The 20,430-nt window shown below is 44.0% G+C and overlaps 1 protein-coding gene and 1 long non-coding RNA gene across 2 annotated transcripts in view; both read right to left on the minus strand.

Annotated features, from left to right (window-relative positions):
• The window catches only part of SH3BGRL (SH3 domain binding glutamate rich protein like), a 58,520-nt gene extending 40,076 nt beyond the window's left edge, over window positions 1–18,444 (minus strand). The window contains exon 1 of the mRNA XM_039488417.1: window positions 18,218–18,444. Coding sequence (XP_039344351.1) covers window positions 18,218–18,262 — 45 coding nt within the window. The 5' untranslated portion in view covers window positions 18,263–18,444. The remainder of the gene's footprint in view (window positions 1–18,217) is intronic.
• Window positions 4,764–5,811, minus strand: LOC120371936. The gene is made up of 2 exons (XR_005584657.1): window positions 5,769–5,811; window positions 4,764–5,071 (listed from the first exon to the last, which is right to left on the minus strand). It is a non-coding gene; the product is annotated as an uncharacterized LOC120371936 (long non-coding RNA).
• Window positions 18,445–20,430: the final 1,986 nt, after the last annotated feature.

Consider the following 20,430-nt stretch of genomic DNA (forward strand, 5'->3'; position numbering starts at 1 on the left):
CCCCAGCAGGTCTATCCCATTATTCTATAAATCTCAGTATTCTATTTCACTGTCTGATAGAACACACTGCTATTTTTAGAACTGGACAATTATCATTACAGAACTTTAACTACTTCTTTGGGGTGGCTATTTTAAGACAACTATTACACATACCAGTACTACCCTTATCTCCTCTAATGTTTGATTTCACTGCCATAAGGTACAACCTTCTGGGCAACCACAGCCATGTCAACACGAAAGAAAGCATGTGAACTAAACCAAGTGTTGAGGATTTGAAAAAGGTCATCTCAGCAGAGCTGCAGAAGGCGCATACATTTGTTCTTATTTCTGCATGATAGTCAGTGTTCAGATGGATACCATATGCACCCATTTTCTCCCTCCATGGCTCTTCTGGAAGTCTATGGCACATTGAGAAATATCCTGCATACATGCTACAGTAATGAAATCTCGTTGAAGTCGTCCTCTGCTAGCAAAGAAGCTGCTTTTAAATGCTTTTTTCCCCCTGGATCATGTATTTTCAATGTTGATCGTGCCACCGTGATCCGGGCAATCGTCATCGCGTGCTGCATTTACTGCCACATGCTTTGTCTGGGATTTAAAGTGGAAGCAAAAAAGATGCTCCAGCCTATGACTGTGCAGCAAACCAGCTCCTTACTGGGATGCAACACTGAAAACACATCACACCATTGGCTCTCCTAGCACCAATTCAATAACTTGGACATAATCTAAAAGGCTTCCAATGGGTCAAGATCCATCTGTATCTAGTTTAGTCTACTTATCCCTGAAAGCTTTCATGTTTCCCTCTGTCCCCTGCCCCTAGCATTTTCCTGTCCAATTCATTTCTGATTATGTTCAGCTGTATTTACTGTTGCTTCCTTTGACAGTCCATTAATTAATACGCAGAATCTCACTGTCTAGCCTCTTTTAGCTGCAATTTGTGCCCATTACCTCCTTAAAGCTAAGGAAACAGGCTCTCTCGGAGACATTCACAGATAATGCACATACCACATATTTTAAAAAGTTATCGCCGCTGTTACAGTTTCAAAACTCAAAATTTTAAATATGTAATTTGATCAGTATTTACAGTGCTCCTAAAGTACAAAAGCAGAACTTTAATTGTGGAATTGTGGCAACACCTGCATAATTAAGGTTGAGCTCATTTTTAATGTATTTTAAATCTACTGAATATGAAGGCACCTTCCTTCAGGTTCTGTACACAACTAAAGCTTGGGCCAAATTCTGTCCTTAAACACATGCACAAAACCCACCCTAAGTCAATGGGAGATGTAGCAGTCCAACTGAGAGAAGAATTTGTCCTTTGATATTAGTCTTTCAAAAGGCTATTGCAGAGGTTCGGGGCTTTTAACATACAGAGAGGCATTTTTTCAATAAACAGAGCTTCAGATAGTTCAACAGAGCTGTTTACTAAATTCCTGGTGTTGCTCTGCTATACAACATGACAATAATGCATCATCCCAACACAGCAGCAAGTTCTTTCTCAATTCAAGCCAGTTTGGGAAGACTTTTGTTTGTCTGTATTTTGTTTACTCCCTCTCTTGCAGCCCTGCTCCCAGCTGCAGAAAAAAAAGAGATTGCCCCTTTCTAATCTGCTGAAGTTCCTGTTTACTCCTTTTCCCATCCCTTTGCCTGCCCCTCTCATGTGAGCACTGAGGCAACTCCCACACACTCCACTCGCTCAATATTCCCTAGGCTGCCAATTCACAAGAACAGTGTTCTGTCTGCTTTGCACAACACTCAGATTCACTGAGCAGTGTGCCAGTCAGGTGCACAAAACCCATGAAAGCAACACATATGGCCATCCAGACTAGATGCAGTCTGCATGCTGTAAGTTGTGCATGACAACTCTCTTCAGTGAGAATTTCTTCATGTACGCTCCTGTTTCTTTGCTGAAAAAAATATGCAGACTAAAGAATTAACAAGTGCCTGCCAAAAACTGAGAAGGAAACAGAAGCCAAGGGTGTAGAACCAGAATTCTACAGCATGCGCTTCTAATGTAACATTCTGGATGGATTTGTTTCTCCTCCTATGCTTTACACAGCAAAGCAGTAGTAATATTTATTCATTGCATTTTCTAATTACTAAATGCTCCTCTCTGTAGCAGCTCGAAGTGCCATAACATTAATTAAAAGATCACAAACATAAAAATAATATTTATTTTTTTTCAGTGTTTTATTACCAAAACCAGCAAAAGCTCGCTATCATTACACACACATTTTTCCAAGAGCCCAGGGTACAAAAAAAATGGCTTCCCTGCATTCAGGCTGGGGGTCCATAAGTTATATGGTCAGACTACTTTGTAGGAAAGAACTGAATTGCTTAACAGCCTGAGGCCCAACAAAGAGATTAATTTGGGTGGTAGTCTGGATAAACACTCAAGAGGCTCAACTCTCTATTCATTATATTCAAGTTATTCTTGGCTCCATGCTTTTAAACACTGTGTCCAACATTAATAAACTAAAAACAATGAGCCCTTCACAATAAGATTGTTAATTATAATGGACAAATTGTTTAACATTCAAATATGATTTATTTCTAGAGCCAAGGGGGGCAGAAAAAGTAGCTGCCCCGTTTAATCCATCAGTCACAGACCAAAATACCACATCTTTTCTGATGACCAAATGAAAGGTAAAATAAGAAGAGGTAGTTAGTTTTCTTAAGGGAGGCAAAGATGTCAGCTGAGACTCCCAGCTGACAAGTTTCAAGCTTCATGCACATTCAACACACAGAATCAAGTCCCCAAGGTTAGCTGAGAGTCAAACAGCTTTAGAAGCTGAAACAGACACTGCAGAAAGATTTATGATAGGTGTATGTGGCATGGACAAGGGAGTCCTGCCTCAAAAAAATGAAATGAAATGAAATTAAACTGGAGAGGAATGGCATCAGCAATGAAGATCCCTGTGGGGCTTCTGAGGTATACTTTCAGGATTGTTAATTAAGGGCTCAATCCTGCAACGAGCTGAGCACCATTGCAGACTGTGGGAGTTGAGGATGCTTCACACTTCACAAAACTGCTCAAAACCTTTCAGGGTCAAATCCTTATTGACAGAAAGCCTGCATTGGGATCCAATGCTAATCTGATTTTTAAATGGAATTCAATCTACAGGCTCTAGGTTGGCAAACATCAGATATTAATCACTAAAATGCAACAACAAATAATCTCAGAACTGCCATATGTTTGAAGAACAAATATTCCCAGAGGTGTGGTTTAGACAGTGAATGCATTGACAGTAAATAATCTGGATTTTTAAACACTGATGTTCCTGATACATCAATATTCCAGTACGCTTTATTACAGTGGTTGATGTACAGTGCACATGTGGCTCTTAAGTCACAGCTCTAACATATTCCTTCCATGTATCAAGAGAGAAACTTTTTGTCATGCAGATAAAGACATCAGTGCCTGATGGGACTGTTATAGTTTAGGGTCCAGACATCAAAAAATTATTTTCAGGGATCTAAATGCAGAACTTTAAATAAATATATATTTTGGGTTAATGATACAGAAATTTGGTCTCAGGATGGTAGCTCACCCAGTTGTGCTATGTATTTTACGACATACAATACACATCAGGTCCCTCAGTGATCTCATACCCATGCAATAGTGAGAAGTTAAAACCCTACCAGAAGCCATAACAAAAAGACTTAAACTCACAAAAGTAAGGTATGTTAACATTAGAATTACTGCTACAGATAACAGTAAATATCATTACACACACACACACACACACACACTTTTTATAGCCAATGTAGCAGTCTAAACATGTTTGAGGGCAAAAACAAGAAATGCAACAAAACATTTAAAATCACATACATATTGGGCCTTCCGTCCTGATGGATCTGTGCATGTCAGATATTTTATTATACACCTTTCACACTAGCTCAGGAGTGGGCAAAGTACGGACCGGTGCCACATCCGGCCCTCCAAATATTTTCATCCAGCCCTCGAGCTCCCACTGGGGAGCGGGGTGGGGGGCTTGCCCCACTCCGTGTGGCTCACAGAACCAGTGGCATGTCCCTCCTCCGGCTCCTACATGTTCCGCATGCTGCCCCCGCCCCAAGCGCCGGCACCGCAGCTCCCATTGGCCGGGAATTGTGACCAATGGGAGCTACAGGAGCAGCGCATGTTAACAGGGCAGCACACAGAGCTGCCACGCCTCTACGTAGGAGCCAAAGGGGGGACATGCCGCTGCTTCTGGGAGCCACTTGAGGTAAGTGCCGCCTGGAACCTGCACCCCTGACCCCCCTCCTGCACCCCAATCCCCTGACCCATCCCTGATCCTCCTCCCACCCTCCAAACCCCTCGGTCCCAGCCCAGAGCACTCTCCTGCACCCTGAACTCCTCATTTCTGGTCCCATTCCAGAGCCCATACCTCCAGCCGGAGCCCTCACCCCCTCTCACATCCCAACCCTCAATTTTGTGAGCATTCATGGCCCACTATACCATTTCCATACCCAGATGCGGCCCTTGGGCCAAAAAGTTTGCCTGCCCCTGCACTAGCAGCATAATTTAAGCATATGTGACCTTTTAAAGGTTGAATTGCCAGTGGGGTAGGAGGAAGGGATACCACATGGTCATGCATGTTACTAAGACTGTTATAAATTTCAGTCCCCAGTATTCTCCTTAAAAGTCTAATGATATCTTCTTCGGCTCATATCACATTACCAAGGACTGAGGTGACTTTACACTTATTTTGTGGGAGGGGAGGCTGAAGGTCAGTCAGAAAGGTGTCAGGGCAATGTAAAACAATTCATGAAAGTTTTATAGACATTAACAAGCAAAAATTGGAGTAAAGTACAAAAAACAGCTTCCAGACTATCTGTATCTTCCCCTTGGGGTTACATAGCCAACTCTTTCTAAACATGCAACTTCTCCTTTTCCTAGCCAGAGAGAATGATTTAAGAACTAATTCATGTAGAGAAAACAAATGTGTCGCTTGCGCTCATTAAGTAGGTTATAACTTCATGGGCTTCAAGTATCATCTTGTGAAATGAGATTGGAAGCATTAGACCTTCTTTCAACACCTCCCATTTTGTGACTCCTGCAAACAACCTAAGGAAAACCATTGTTTGATTAGTCTGAACTTTATACTTTAATAGAGCCTATTGCCTCTTAGTACCAATCACATGATTATTTGAGAAGCTAGGGTGTTTCCAAACTGCAAATATCAACATGAAGTAATGAAATATAAGTATTCCTGTGATAAGAGTGCAAGAGGGCCAACCCCAGCTTTAGTTTCCTCTCCCCTTGCACAGGTGACCAAAAGAAAGATTACAAACTAAGGGTATGTCTACACTACGAAATTAGGTCCACTTTATAGAAGTCAGTTTTTTAGAATTCGATTTTATACAGTCTATTGCACGTGTCCACACTAAGCGCATTAAGTCGGCGGAGTGCATCCTCACTACTGCGGCTAGCATTGACTTACAGAGCAGTGCACTGCGGGTAGCTATCCCACAGTTCCCGCAGTCTCCGTTGCCCACTGGAATTCTGGGTTAAGCTCCCAATGCCTGATGGGGCAAAAACTTTGTCGCGGGCGGTTTTGGGTACATGTCGTCAGGCCCCCCTCTCTACCTCCCTCCTTCCATGAAAGCAATAGCAAACAATCATTTCATGCCTTTTTTTCCAGGGTCCCGTCCGCCGGACCCACTCAGCCTGCTGCCTGCCTGGCTGATCTCAAAGCACCGAACGGGAGTGACTCCAGGTCATTCTCTTCTTTAAGTTTCATCTCAAGAAAATTCAGTCCTACCTGGAATATCATGCGAGCTGGAGGCTTCTGCCTCAGGCTGCTCTCCCAGCCGGCAGCACCACACGGTCGCACCTACCCCAGCCTGCCCTTTGCTCCCATGGCTCATGAAGCCTGGACAGTAGTAAGGAGCAGTTCAACCTGTGGAATGACAAATCCAGAACGAAGGATTGCACTCTATGGGCCACGTTAAGATTATTTCAGAGTCCTAGATAGCATTTAGTCACTATAAAAAGCTTCATGAAAAATTTCCCCCGCCCCTAACAAAAATGTTAATATATCAGACCAGCTGAAAGGGTAAGGAACCCGGGACTATAACTTATAGAGAGTTTCCATATTATGTAACTCATAATTGATCTAATTCAAAGTAAAACTTCACAACGCGGTCTGTTCTAAGACTAAAAATGCAGGAGGGGAGTCAGAAAAAGGAACAGTGACCTGTTTCGAACCGGGGACGTTTCGCGTGTTGGGTGAACGTGATAACCACTACGCCACGGGGCTTCTCTTCCCCTCCCCCCCCCCCCCCCCCCCAGACATTGCCAAATGCACAGGAATGTTTTCTCTAGCTACAGAAGCTACCTAATGCCTTCCTGCTCACAAAGCGGTCATGCCCCCGCCCTAGGGTGACATAGCACAGAGTGCATGTGACACAGCGACCTGGCTTGGACAGAATCACTAGCGAAGCATACTTTTGCCGTTAAGCAAACACGGCAATTCTTTCCTAGCCTCTGCCACTGAATGCTTCCATGCATTACACTGTGTCCTATCAGTGCGGGAGGACTGCATGAGCTCAGAAAACATGTCATCGCAAGTGTGGGGTTTTTTGCCTTCTAATCTGTGATAACCTCAGGGACGGTGATGATAGGAGGAGCATAGAAACATTCTTGGAAGACTGCATGGTCACCTGTGCTGCTGAGTTCGCCACACTGGCGAAACAGCAAATGAAATTCAAAAGTTCCTGGGGCTTTTCCTGTGTACCTGGCTAGTGCATCCGAGTTCAAAGTGCTGTCCAGAGGGGTCACAATAGAGCACTCTGGGATAGCTCCTGGAGGCCAATACCATCGAATTGCGTCCACACTACCCCAGATTCAACCCAGCAATGTCAATTTCAGCGCTAATCCCCTCGTCGGGGAGGAGTATGGAAATCAATTTTAAGAGCCCTTTAAGTCAACAAAAATGACTGTCATGTGGATGGGGGCAGGGTTAAATCGATCTAACGCTGCTAAATTCGACCTAAACTCGTAGTGTAGACCAGGGCCAAATGTTTGGCAGACAGAGAGAAGAAAGACTGCCTGTGAAATGGTCCACAGGCTTTGAGCGCGTTGTCTGCAACTGGGTTTTTGTTTTGCTTGTGTTCAAGGGATAGTGTTCACCTTAAAAACAACGCACACTCCAGTCTGAATATATTTATCTTCTATTACAAGTAACCCCTAAAACTGCTAAAACTGACAGATTAAAGTTACTTTCTCCTTCCACTGTTTATTTGGTGCATTTGACAGCACTTTGTACAGAGTCAGTGTCACTCTTCCTCCGCTACATGTAGTCACCTCTCCCATTTGTGTTCTTTTCCTCACACAGCCTGTGGCTGAGCTCTGTGGGGGGGGAAGGGAACACTGAAATGAGCCCTTTGTATTTCAATTACTGAAAAGGGTTCTATTCCTATTAGTTTTTATAAAAACATACATACATTTTACTAACCAAACTTCCAGGCCTAGAACTCTGACAATGTCGGTTAAGACCAGAGCACAAACAAATACTGTCAGATTGCCAAACCATGCCTTCCGGCGTCTCTGTTCTGCCTTTTGACAGAACAGAGCAACACCCAAACTTATCATGGTCAAACACAAATTATTTCCTTACAGTTTGAAAGAGCCTGTCCCCTTTCACAAATCAGCCGAGTGGCATTTGACTTTTACAAGCCTCAAAACTGCCTTTGTCTGGTCCAAAACTAACACAGAGGAAACCTCCCCATTGTCAGACTGTTGACTCTTATCGTCGTTATCCATTAACACACACAGCCAATAGAAGAATATGAACCCAATCACATCCACACTTACAGCTGTTCTTGTGTCACACACACATAGACCTACTTCCATTTTGGCTAGGTACATTTTATTTTGCTTATTTTTAAAGCACTTCTTGTCATAGCATCTAAGTACTAGATCACATTAAATTAAGAACAAATCATGCCAGCTCCCCCGCAAGTAGCGCAAAACTACCTTAACTGCTGAGAGTCAGAATATATGAAGCCAGCAAAATGCCAGGAACACCACATACATTTAACCAAATATATACACACTACATTATGCTTTGAGGACTGCCATGTTCCCAAGGCTGCCAGACCATGGCAGACTGCCAAGGAGAACAAGCTGGCAAGTCAGGGGCCCACGGCAGAAATAGCTTTGCCGCAAGCCAGGAGAGCTCAATTCCAGGTACTGACTGCAAACACCCTAGCCAGTCTTACCTGCCAGTACAGGATGTAAGGCAAGCAAGAAAGGCACGGGTTCCAGGAGTAGCCCCTTAATTGAATTCACGGGAGCCCTTTAGCCAGATGTATAGGAAACCTGGTGCAACAACCTCCTTTGAATTTTCACTCTTCATCATCTGGTTCTTAGATTTTGTTGTCTGTTGCTCTAGCTTAAAACCTGGATCAGTGAATTGCATCACACTTTTCAACTCTAAGCCTTTGTAGTGCATTTCAGATTTTATCATGGTCAAATTTTTCTGATTATTATTCTGTGGGAGGTCCATGGCCGGGCGGAATAAATGCTGATGGTCAGGAAGTTCAGAGTTCTAAGACTGGTTCTCATCTAGTGACTCAGTATCTGGCGCAGGTAAAAGACCCCCTTTCATGCCTCAGTTTCTCCTCCTCTCATCTTCTGAAATAAGCATAATAATTAACTACCTCACAGGGGGGATTGCAAGGCTTAAGTAGTGAATGTTTGTTATATGGGAGAGGCAACGCAGTCTAATGGAGTGAACACAGGGCAAGCAGCTCCTGAGCTCCCAACCCACCTCTATTACCCACAGGTTTCCTGTGATTTAGAACAAGTCACTTAGGACTAGATTCACAGAGACTCTTCGGTGCAGCAATGGTGAGTATTGCTGTGCCTAGTTTTTAGGCACCCAGCAGCCTAGTAAATTTATAACCCTGAATTAGGCACCCAGGCTCCCTATGCAGTGCCTGAGGAGAGTCAGGCGCCTAAGAATGGGGTTCACAAAAGCCAGCACATTAGGCGAGGGGCCGCTTAAGCTAGCCAATAGCAGATGCTGAGCAGATCCTAAGGCTCTCCCCCGCCCTCCGGGACTTAGGCATCTAAATCCAGACTGGAGGGAGGTGCATCTCTCTGCTGCGGACTCACAGCTGGCAACCCTCTCCTGTAGCCAGGTGCCTAAGTTGTTTCTTGCAAGAATGACAGTGGCCCATGCCTAACTAAAAGGTCGAGGGGGAAGGAATTTGTGTAGAGTTAGGCATGCTCTGAGAAGAGCAAACTGGATTGGGCCCTGCAGATGAGACAGGTGGGCCCATGCCTAGTTTCACCTGGTATGACAATCACTCTGGGGATTATCAGGTGTGAGATAGGTGCCCAGGCACCTAGACCAAGGTAGCAATGCTCATGCTCAGGGGCAGATGCTTAGGTGCTGTGGGATTTTAGCCACCTCCCGGAGCCAAGATTCTTTTGGGACATAACAAAAATTAAGGTTTAGATATTCAAAAGTGCTCAGCACCCAGCAGCTCCTACTGAGAGCAATGGGAGTGACTTAGGTGCTGTGCACTAGTGAAAAAACAGCCACTTTAGTTACATGCCTAAGTGGGAACTGAGCTTCTGAAAATCTGGACCAAATTGTGGCTGTCGAGCACTTTTCAAAATCATGTTTTCAGTGAGTCTAATTCTGAAAGCCAAGATTCTCTCTTTCTTTCCATACATTTACATTCTGCAAGGGTTTCCAAGAAGGCTCTTAGATTGAATCTGAGCCTATGAAAAATTGGTAGCAGCTGAAATCTGGGAGAGGGTTAATTGCCATAATGTTGGATCCATAGTAAAAACATAGGCGTAGGTCAAATTCACTCCACTCTGAAATTTCAGTTACCCCAGACTGCACAGCAATGGCTATCGCTTCCTTGAGAAGCGGCTGCAGCAGTCAACCTTAAATCAGGAGTCTCCATAAACAGATGGACAGTAGAAGGCTAAAGTTTAGATTTATTTATTGGAAACAGCTGCAAAGAATGTGGTATTTGCCAGGATTTGTGACTTTGCAGTGGTGATGAGGAGCTTTGTGTTCAGGGGGACAGAGCAGAAAGAAAGGGACTGGGATTTTGGGGGGGGGGGACGTGAGGAAAGAATAACTTTGCTATGGTTAACAATGGAGTTAAAAAAAATGTGTCCAAGTTTCTTACAAACCACAAGTGCTAAAAAAGAAAAAGGATATTTTTAGAGCAAGTAAACAGAGAATGAATGTTCCAGTAAGACTGAAAGATCTGCAGTTTACAATACTATTTTTTGCCTTACCGAACATATTTGTATTTAACTCATCTTCAAAATTAAATCTCTTTTAAGGAAAAGTGTAACATAAAACTTATAGGAACCTAATGTAAATCAAACTGTTGCTGTTCTGTTACTTTCCATCTTTAACACATTCATATTTTATAGGACTTAAAACGTCTTCAGTATTGAAAAGTCACCAATGTGAGCCTGTATTAGCCATTTTTCTCTATATCTAGAAAAGAAAGTTACTTTTTTTTTTTTAAATGGAGATACAGGACTAGCTCAATGTAAAGAGTAAATGGTTTGAAAAGATAACCAAGAAAATAATACAAAAGTCATTCTGGACAAAATCAATATTGTTGAAACTTCAAGGATTTTTGAAAGCTTAGGGTTTGCTGTACTGGACTTGATTTTTTTTTTTTTTTAATTTTCTTGTGCGCTCTGGATTTTTAATCTATAGGATAGCTTCAGCTCTTTTCTTTATAACCATGAGGGCTAGAAAAACTTATTTTAAAAATGAAAAAAATAAGATTCTTATGACATAGCATGAATTGAGGCGCTGGGGCTTTAAGAAAAACACCAACTAGCATTAAGACTTGTGAGAGCGGGCAACACTGCACGTTTTAGAATAACTATTTTCTATAGCCATAGTCATGTGGCCAAATCCTGCTTATCCTGGTCACACAGGGCCAAAACCTCTGAGGTTCTTATTCCCTTTGAAGTACTTGGCCCACAAACCGTTCCACTATTTGCATGACTAAGGGAAGCAGCATTTGGCCTGTACAGCAGAGTTGTCCTCACCAACAATGCAAGAGCAGTGGTCTCTCATCCATTGCCATCATTTCCTCTCTGCCTCTATTCATGCCAACTTTAGCATAACAGCTAACTTCTACCCTGTCCCGAATAGCACGCCGTTACCGGTGTCCCACGATGACTCAAACTGCTGACAAGATCAAGGACAATGCTGCAATCTGAGGGTCACTTCTGAAGCTCCCATTTCTTCCGTATTTTTAGACCATGCTCTTCACCATTTGAATACTTGATTTTATTTTATTACTTATGTTTTTCTCCCACTCCCCCACAGTTTAAAAATGATTATGTACTTCATGCACTTCATTAGCTAATCCACGTAAGTGAGTTCTGCATTTTGCTCTTAAAGAACTATGGCCCACAGCCACTCTTATTCATTGTAGAAGTGAGTTCTACAGTCGTGAGCCAGCAGCCAAGAAAGCCCAGTCCCCCATGCTCACAAGTCTCACCCTGCTGGTTTGACTATACTAGGAGCATCAAGTATTGGCTGTTCTAGTTTCCTTGCTACTAATTATGGCCCCAAAACATCGTTTTCTTTGACACATATTTGGGCATCCTGTGTTCAATACAATCCCTTCTCCATTTACTTGCTAGAAGAAACATACACCGCAATGGCTTTATGGAGTTTGTTTGATCTTCACTCAGCACGCACGCACACAAACCTCAGTCCTGTGTGTGTAATACATGGGCATCTGCCTGCTAACTCCTGAGCAACCTACCAAGATGAAAGGAAGCAGAGATATAAGAAAAAACTAATCAAGTACAAAGGTTGTATATGAATTTATGCCCCCAGACTACTTGCATATCTGCCATATAGGGCAGAAAGGTGATTCCAGAATATAATCAGGACTTTCAATACACATTAACAAGAAGCGATTCACCAACACTCTCAGAGTAGCATGTTCACCATATTTATTTCTAGTCACTTACGCTGCCTCTATTTCCTATCTGGAAAAATCTGTGTCATTCTTTCTGAAGGAACAAGTTAACATGAGCTTTGCTGCCATTCAAGCCAGATGTGAAAGTATGGATTTTCCCCTTACACTTACTCTGTTCCTCTAAATACATTTGCAGCTGTGATCACACTGTCAGATGCTCTGGCCTACAATAGGTATGTAGCAATGATAAAGTATAGATCAATGGCATGACGAAGTCCTGCATACCGCTATGAAATTTCAGCCTCATGGAGTCAATTGCAAAATTCCCATTGAATTCAGTGGGGCTGGGAGCTCATCCCAGGAATTTAATGCAGCCTGAAAACCATTCAACGCATAAAAATGTGCTATTAGGTGAAAACTACTGTTATTTTTCCCTTGAGGCTGCTTTTTTGTGTTTCTATGAGGCTTCTGCCAATTTATTTTGACTTATGTTTAAAGCAATGGATGTTTTCAATAAACCTACTACAGTGTCTAGGTCTGATGTCTGAATGTGATATACACACATATCCCTCCACCTCATTGCCATCCAAGATCAAAGCAGACACAAGTTTGAACTTTCAGTTTTGTAGGTAGACAGCTAGATCCCAGTAATCTAGCAGCACTATCCCCAATGTTAGACATGGAGGATGCAATCCTTGGGTCTAGATCAGCTGTACTCTGTGCAGGACCCAAGTGCTGGAGCAAAGGTAAAAGTATGCCTCCTTTGCACAGTCCCAATCCTGGAGTCAGCCTGGAACCAATTTATAACCTGGTTCAACGTGGAGACGCCTGAGGTTTCTACGAGTCTTACCAGCTAGTAACAGCCACCAAGAGGCCATTACATCAGGGAATGGCAAATTGCAGCAGTGCTCCAGTATTTTCCCTTTTCCCCCAGCAAAACTGTGTATGCTGGATGTTGTGAGAAGGATAGCATAGGGCAGGGGTGGCAAACTTTTTGGCCCGAGGGCCACATCTGGATGGGGAAATTGGATGCAGGGCCATGAATGTAGGTCTGGGGTAGGGGGTTGGTGTGCAGGGTGTGTGGGGGGGTGCGGTGTGCAGGAAGGGGCTCAGGGCAGGGAGTTGGGGTGCAGGGAGGAGGCTCAGGGCAGGAGGGGTGCAGAAGGGGTTTGGGGTGCAGGCTCCGGCACTATTTACCTAGAGCAGCTCTGTGGCGGCAGCAACATGCAGCGGGGCTAAGGCAGGCTCCTTGCCTGCCTTGGCCCTGTGCCATTCCCGGAAGCGGCCTGCACCGTGTCTCTGCAGGGGGTGGGGATGGGGGCAGAGAGCTCCACGCACTGCCCTAGCCTGCGGGTACCTCCCCCGAAGCACCCAGTGGCCACGGCTCCCTGTTCCCGACCAATGGGAGCTGTGGGGGGTGGTGCCTGCAGGCGAGGGCAGTGCGCAGAGCCCTCTGCTTCCCCTCCCCCAGAGGCCGCAGGGACATGGTGCCGGACGCTTCTGGGAGTGGCACGGGGCCCGCGGTGCCACGGGGGTAGCAGTCCCGGATCCTGATGGGCCAAATCCAGCCCGCAGGCCTTAGTTTGCCCACCCCTGGCATAGGGCCTGCTAATTCTATGCCACCTAGGGATCGCACCATATTGCAGAAACCCTCAGCTGGACAGCTAGACCTGCTGTCTTGCCCCTTAGGGCCATAACTGAAGCCAGGATCCTGGGCCCTAAGGGTTAGTACTACACTATAACTGTAGAACAAAAGCTCTAAAGATCAATCTGCTTTTGGATTAGGTAGATCAAAACAATTTCTTCTGAGATTTAAGATCTTATCTGCCACCAAAAGTTCTGAGGGTCTATTTGGGGGGTCTATCAGTTCCTATTATAGAAGTAACTTCCATGTATTAGTGAAAAAATTGATCCATCACCCCTTAGTTTTGCTCTCAGCTCCAGAACGAAGCTGCTGTTGTTGGGATGGAAACCACGAGGAGAGATTATTATTAACTTTGATATTTTCTATTGCTGATTCCTAAAATACAGTAAGTACAGTCAATGGCTCCTCCCACTCCCCACCTCCACCCCATTTTCCTCCTCTGCTGCTTCTCAAAGCAATGGGTGGGGTTTGCAAAAGAAAAGAAAGTAAGATCTGCAACATTACAGCAGCACTAGTGAATCTGGGGGACAAAAAGCAAAGAGACTATGTTTGATTGATTACCGGAAAATTTAATCTGCTGAAAATAGGATAAAAAGCAAAAAAGCATTTTTGACTCCATATGTTCTACAAAATCTAACTTCCAGCTAGAATTCTCCCAGAAAAGTCAGCTCCACACAGATGATTAGAATTTCAGACAAGTTTAATAGGTGTCAAGAAAATGTTTAATGTTATACACGTTATAAATATTCTGGGGAACTAGTGTCTTTCCTGGTTCTTCTCAGGCCAGTATGTTAGTTATGAACCATTTTAACTTGGATCACCATCACAATTTTATTAGTGCGACTAGCTACTTCACGTTAAGTAAAAGAAGTCAATTTAAACCAAATACTTCTGATGGCCTTTTAAAAGCACCATCATACCCATTTCTTACAGAGTAGAGTGTTTCTTGTAGAATGACCTCTGAATTATGATATCAAGAGTAATCAATTCCAGCTCTATTTTCTGCATTCCTAATTTTTCTCACTATGGGAGAGCATGCTCAAACAACTTGCCGGAAAACTTAGCTGCTGTGAACATTTCTACTGTGATTCTAAGCACAGCAATGAGCCACATTCAAAGTATCCCTGGTAGAAAACTGCTGTGTTTAAGTTTCATGTTTAAGTATTGCCTAAAAATACTCTTGTGGAAGTAAAACACGACTTTTCCTCCATTAAGTTTTCTAGTGGTTTAAACCCATCATTCCTTCTACCTGTAATTTATTTATTACATATGAAAATAGAAGCTGTTTAAGTTCTCCAGGTTGTCAAGTAAACTGTATAAATTTTGCTGCCAAGCCATTTTTTTAAAACATTCCTAAACCAAGAAGTATCCACCAAGTTTCAGCCTTAGTTAATTTTTACAATCACATAAAGCCATGATGAAAAACTGTGTTTCTAATGGTAATGCTGACAGACCTTTAAATGTTTCAGCACTCGAGACACAATTCAAACACACACCCCTATTCAGGACAGCACTTAAGCATGCACTGAAGTCCCACTTAAGTCCATGAGACCAAGCATGATCTGAAGTGGAGGTCCTGAACAGGGATGGAGTTAAGCACGTACTTAAGATCTTTCCTGAATCAGGGCTAAGGTGCATTCGGTGTATCCAAGACTTCTTGATATAACCACAACTCCTTTTTGTTTTACTCTTCATTGTTAGTATTCTTTGCTTTCTCTTTGAAGGCTATGAACAATACAACTGCCAGCAATTATGAGGTAATTATATACACGTATTCTTAAGGTGAAAGAAAGCATTACAGAGAAAACATATTACAAACAATAAAAGAACCTACACACACTAATAAGTTTACAAGAGATACCCCCTAACTCCAGCAGTCAGTCTTTCAAACTCCACAAAGAGGTTTTTCTGTGGTTACAAGTTCCTAACAGCCTTAGCCCTTCAAAACAAGCAAATCCATGCACAGTCTAGTCTTTCTTTTATACTGCTTGGGCCTTTGATCTTCAGACTCCTGGAACAGGTAATCAGAAGGCAATGGTCCCCTCCTCAGGACATAGTTTCAAAAGGCTGGATTTTTCCATAACCAGGGGGCAGGGAGAAATTTACATTCACCTTCCTCTAGAGAGCCCCCCAGCCAATCGCTTGCGTCCACACTAGGAGCATTTTGCCAGTTGGCTAAACCTTCCAAGAGTTGATCAGGCCTAAGTATGTTGATCATTTTTATGAAGTCCATTATGATCTGGACTGAGACAGACTATCTTTAAAAGAGACAATCAAAACAGTGTCAGGTGTCCATATCTTTTAGTCACTACCAGCTTCAGGAAGAATTGAACCAATAACTACCCATCCCTAAGCAAAAAAGTTGTGTGTATTTGTTTTTAAACTTTGTTGTTTGCGATTGATCATAGAACAAGTTTCAGTGTGTAGGATTCAAAATTCAGTGTTTCCATAGTAGTACAGTAATAAACTCAAACCACTACAGCAGCCAGACATATTTCCAGCATCATCATTAATCACTTGGCATAGCAGAAATAAAGTAACTGAAACAGAACAGTGATAGGATCGACTGTCTCTAGCTTTAGGAATAAACATTGTGGTTTGCCTGAACATTCCAGCAGCTGGAGGCTGCTTGTGAAAATGTGCTATTCCACTGAAATTCTTTAAGAAGAGTATTTGGGAGTGAGTGGTGGAAAGTCAGATTAAAAGTCATGTAGCAAACTCCTAAATCACAAAGGAAATAATGCTTTATTGTCAGTGACCAGCAACAGTAAACACAGGACACCTTCAAGCACAGGCTGCTCCTCCCATTTAGAACAAGACCTGGGGTGGGGGTGGTCTGAAAATGTTTCCTTAATTATTAATCAAGCATTCCATACTCCAGAGTTGTGAGTGAGGTGACTCCTGCTTAGAAGGGGACCTGCCTGCAGGCATAGTTTACCCACTTATAAATAACTGGGCTTGTCCTAAGGGATAAGCCTGGAATGTGGCAGAAAAGGGGAAAGGAGTATTCCATTTCATGGCCAGAATAAAAACACAATCCAACTGTCTGATCCCTCTCTCTCTCCTCAAGTCTCATACAGAGTTTATTATAATGCTTAAAAGGACTTAGAAGCTCCACTATGATTACATTACAGGAATTTCAACAATGCAAAACTGCTGCTGGACTAAGCAGCAGATATTTGTATTTCCTAGGGAGGTTGAGAGAAGAAAAGGGCGAAATATTGCTAAATGTGTATAATTTTATCTCTTTGAGGGACAAGTAAAAAATCCACTAACCTTTTAGATTCTCTCTCCAGACACAAAACAAAAAATACATATCTTTTAGATGCAAAGAATTTAGTTTTAGGAAGTAACAGCACTTTCAGAAAACAAAGGTATCAACCGTCACCCATGACCTTTTTTCAGGTATAAAGCAGGAGATGTGCTGCCACTGGCCTGGGGCTTGTGAGGAAAGGTCCAGTGAGGAAGCAAACACAGATGGATGACTGGGAGTGTAGAGAGAGAAACTGGGAAGTAGATATTTACCCATATAAGACCTCAACTTTCCCAACTCTGCCTCTCAGGGAAGGTAACATACATTTGCACATTTATCATAGCCACCATTCAGGTTTCACCCTCTTTATCATGTTTCCAGATGAGCAGCTTTAAGTAGCTGTTACAGGGTGATCAGCTGTCCCAATTTTATAGGGACAGTCCTGATTTTGGGGTATTTTTCTTATATAGGCTCCTATTACCCCCCACCCTCATCCCCATTTTTCACACTTGCTGTCTGGTCACCCTAAGCTGTTAGTATGTATTAAAATATCCAGAGCACTTTCAGCCACAGCTTCATCTCTCTCTCTCTTACACACACACACACACAAACACGGAAGCCACTTGTGCAACCATGTTTCCTCTTTCACTGACGCATTTGGACTGCAAGTATTCGGATCTCTCTAGAAGAGGAAAAACCCCAGAGCAAGCAACCAGAGAGATAAGAACTCAGGCATCACAGAGATACAGGGCCACCTCTGCAGCAGAAGTTGGGCACACACATGCTGTGGGCTTCTCATGATTTGGCCCCCAGTCTCAAAATAGAACCCTCTCCTCCTCCACCCAGCCAGATGTGTAACTCTCTCCTCCCTCCGCAGACCGCAGACACACGTAATCCTCTCCTCTCCACTTCCCCCAGCCAGATGTGTAACCCTCTCCTCTTCCCCCCAGCCTGCATAGGTGATGGGGGTGCTGCCGCCGCCCCCCCGCTTGAAGTTGTTTCCATCACATACAGGCTTTACAGTTTGGTTCAATGGCTATCGCCCCCCCTACACACACACACTTTTCCAACACCCCTGTACAGATGTGTAATAGCCCCCCCATCCCCAGCCAGATGTGTAACCCTCTCCTCGCCTCCCCGCGCCTGCAGACAGATGTACAATCCGGGCTCAACCCACAGGCACTAACACCACCAGCTGAAAACGTCCCCAAACTGCCCGCAGTGCCCCAACTCGCCGCCCCTGCAGAGGGGAGCGAAGAGGGATTTTGCTGGAGGGACATTTGCAACTTCGCCCCGGCTCCTCCGCCTCCGGGGACAGCGAGGGGCACCGGACACGGCTCCCCGCGAGGGGCGGAGGCGAGGCGCGGGCTGCTCCTTACCGCCGTGGAGCCGGAGGAGGAGGCGATGTAGACGCGGATGACCATCCTGAGCGGAGCGGCTGGGACGCGGGCGCCTTGTGCTGGGTGTGCGCTGGCGGAGCAGCCGGAGCTGGGGCAGTGAGCGCAGGCAGCCCGGCCCCCGGGCAGCGCGAGGGGGTGGGGCCGCTCAGCCACGCCCACCCGGCTAGCGTCGGAAACTCAGCCCCGTCCGAATGTGCCGCCTAGGGTGTACTGCGCATGCTCACACACTGGGCATGCTCAGTAAGATCTGCTGAAGCCGCTGCCCTCACTCTGCCCTCCCTTGGAATCAGATTCTGCTGCTGTAGAGGGGTTCAAAGGTGGCAAATCGGAGGGGGGGATGGGCAGGGTCTGAGCAGGGGGCGGAAATGTACTGTCCGGGGGGGTCAAGCCGCTGAAGGCAGAGGCAGCTGAGGGGCAAAATCAGGGATGGGGGGTAGGAGCTGGGGTAAGCCCAGGGGGACAGGGAGGGGGTAACAGTTACCCCCGTGCTGAGATGAGCCACCCGCCGTGTTTGCAAAAAAAGGGGTGGGGGGCAGAGGAGCTTTTTTATTTCCCCTCTCACAGGACACTACCTCTCAGCATGGGCTTCCCAGGACTGGGTTCTTAAAGGCATCCCACTGCCTAGGCATGGCAGCTCCTCTCTATCTGTTATAACGTGCTGAGGGGCTATAGGAGACTTGAGCCAGCGAAATATTTTACATATTCCCCCTCAAGAACTATGTGTCACACATTCTGGGTATTTAAAAGAATCCCTTATGAGATTATACATCTACACAAAGTCTCATAACAGTTCACAAATTTGCTTTATCAGCTGCTGTGAGTCCCTGAGATGCATTCCCTTCTTTAAATGTAATCCATTTACACACTGTTTTGCTCCTTTTAAAATGTTACTTTTATTACTCTTTCCGCTTCATCATTTGCCTTTGTTATCGTTGTGCAGATGCATGTCATTGTGCCATTTAATTTTATTTTAATAACAAACACTCATCAAATATTTATAAGTAAATAGTTGCTAGTACTTTTAGCAATGACATTGTGTTTCTAGTATAGCACTTGCTATGTTTTTTACTGTGATTTTTAATTTGGAATTTTTAATTCTAACTTTTTCTTCTTAGTTTTATGCTACAAGTTTATTCTGTTGGCTCATGTGACTTCCAGTCTGACTGATTTCCTAGCCTGGTGTCAAAACTTCGTTTGCATTTGATCCACCAATGGGGATTGCCTTTTACAACTGTTATTTTGCCTCTCAATCCAGCCCTTAGTGCTTTTTCACATGTCATTGATTGTGCGTAGAACTTGATTCTCAAATATTCAATAAGGGCAGTGTACTATCTCATATTACATCCTTCTCAAGGGCAAAAATCTTCTGATCCATCTAGCCCAGTATCCCATCTTCCGACACTGGCCAGTGCCAGGTGCTTCAGAGGGAATGAACAGAACAATATTAAAGTGATCCATCCCCTGTTGTCCACTCCCAGCATCTGGCAGTCAGAGGTTTAGGAACATCCAGAACAATGGTTGCATCCCTGATCATCTTGGCTAATAGCAACTGATGGACCTATCCTCCATGAACATATCTAATTCTTTTTTGAACTCAGTTATTGTTTTGGCCTTCACAACATAATGAACACACATCTACAATCTCAAGATTGACAACCACAAGAATTCCAAAATCATGAGTTATACACCCTCAAGTCATGAAATTAAAAAAAAAAAAAGAAATAAATGATATTGGGCTCTTCTTATGTGCCTCTTTGTTCCTGAGCCTTTAGAGTGCAGTAGGCCTGGTTCCACAAAAGCAGGAGCCTAAACACCTGTATGAATCTTGGCCTATTCTCATACTTTTCCTGTTACCATTCCGACACATTTCATATACCTAAGGCCATATCTACACTTCAAACTTATGTTAATTAAAGTTATGTCATCATAGAATCAACACAGTTAGTATGTCATGTGCACATGCCTACTAGACTCCTTGTGTCGGTGCTGAGCGTACTCGCCAGAAATGCTTGTATCGATCCAGAGTGTGGTGCACCATGGAGAGGTATCCCATTGTGCAACTCGCCACCGTCCACCATACTGTATTATTGTTGGGGTTAAAATGGGTCGCACAGGGATCAACTTCACATAGTGCAGTGTTCACTCTCCCCTAATTTTATACGTATCCCATATGTAAAATTATACATAATTTT

This window comes from Mauremys reevesii, linkage group 9 (assembly GCF_016161935.1).
Source record: "Mauremys reevesii isolate NIE-2019 linkage group 9, ASM1616193v1, whole genome shotgun sequence".
NCBI classification, from domain to species: Eukaryota; Metazoa; Chordata; order Testudines; family Geoemydidae; genus Mauremys; species Mauremys reevesii.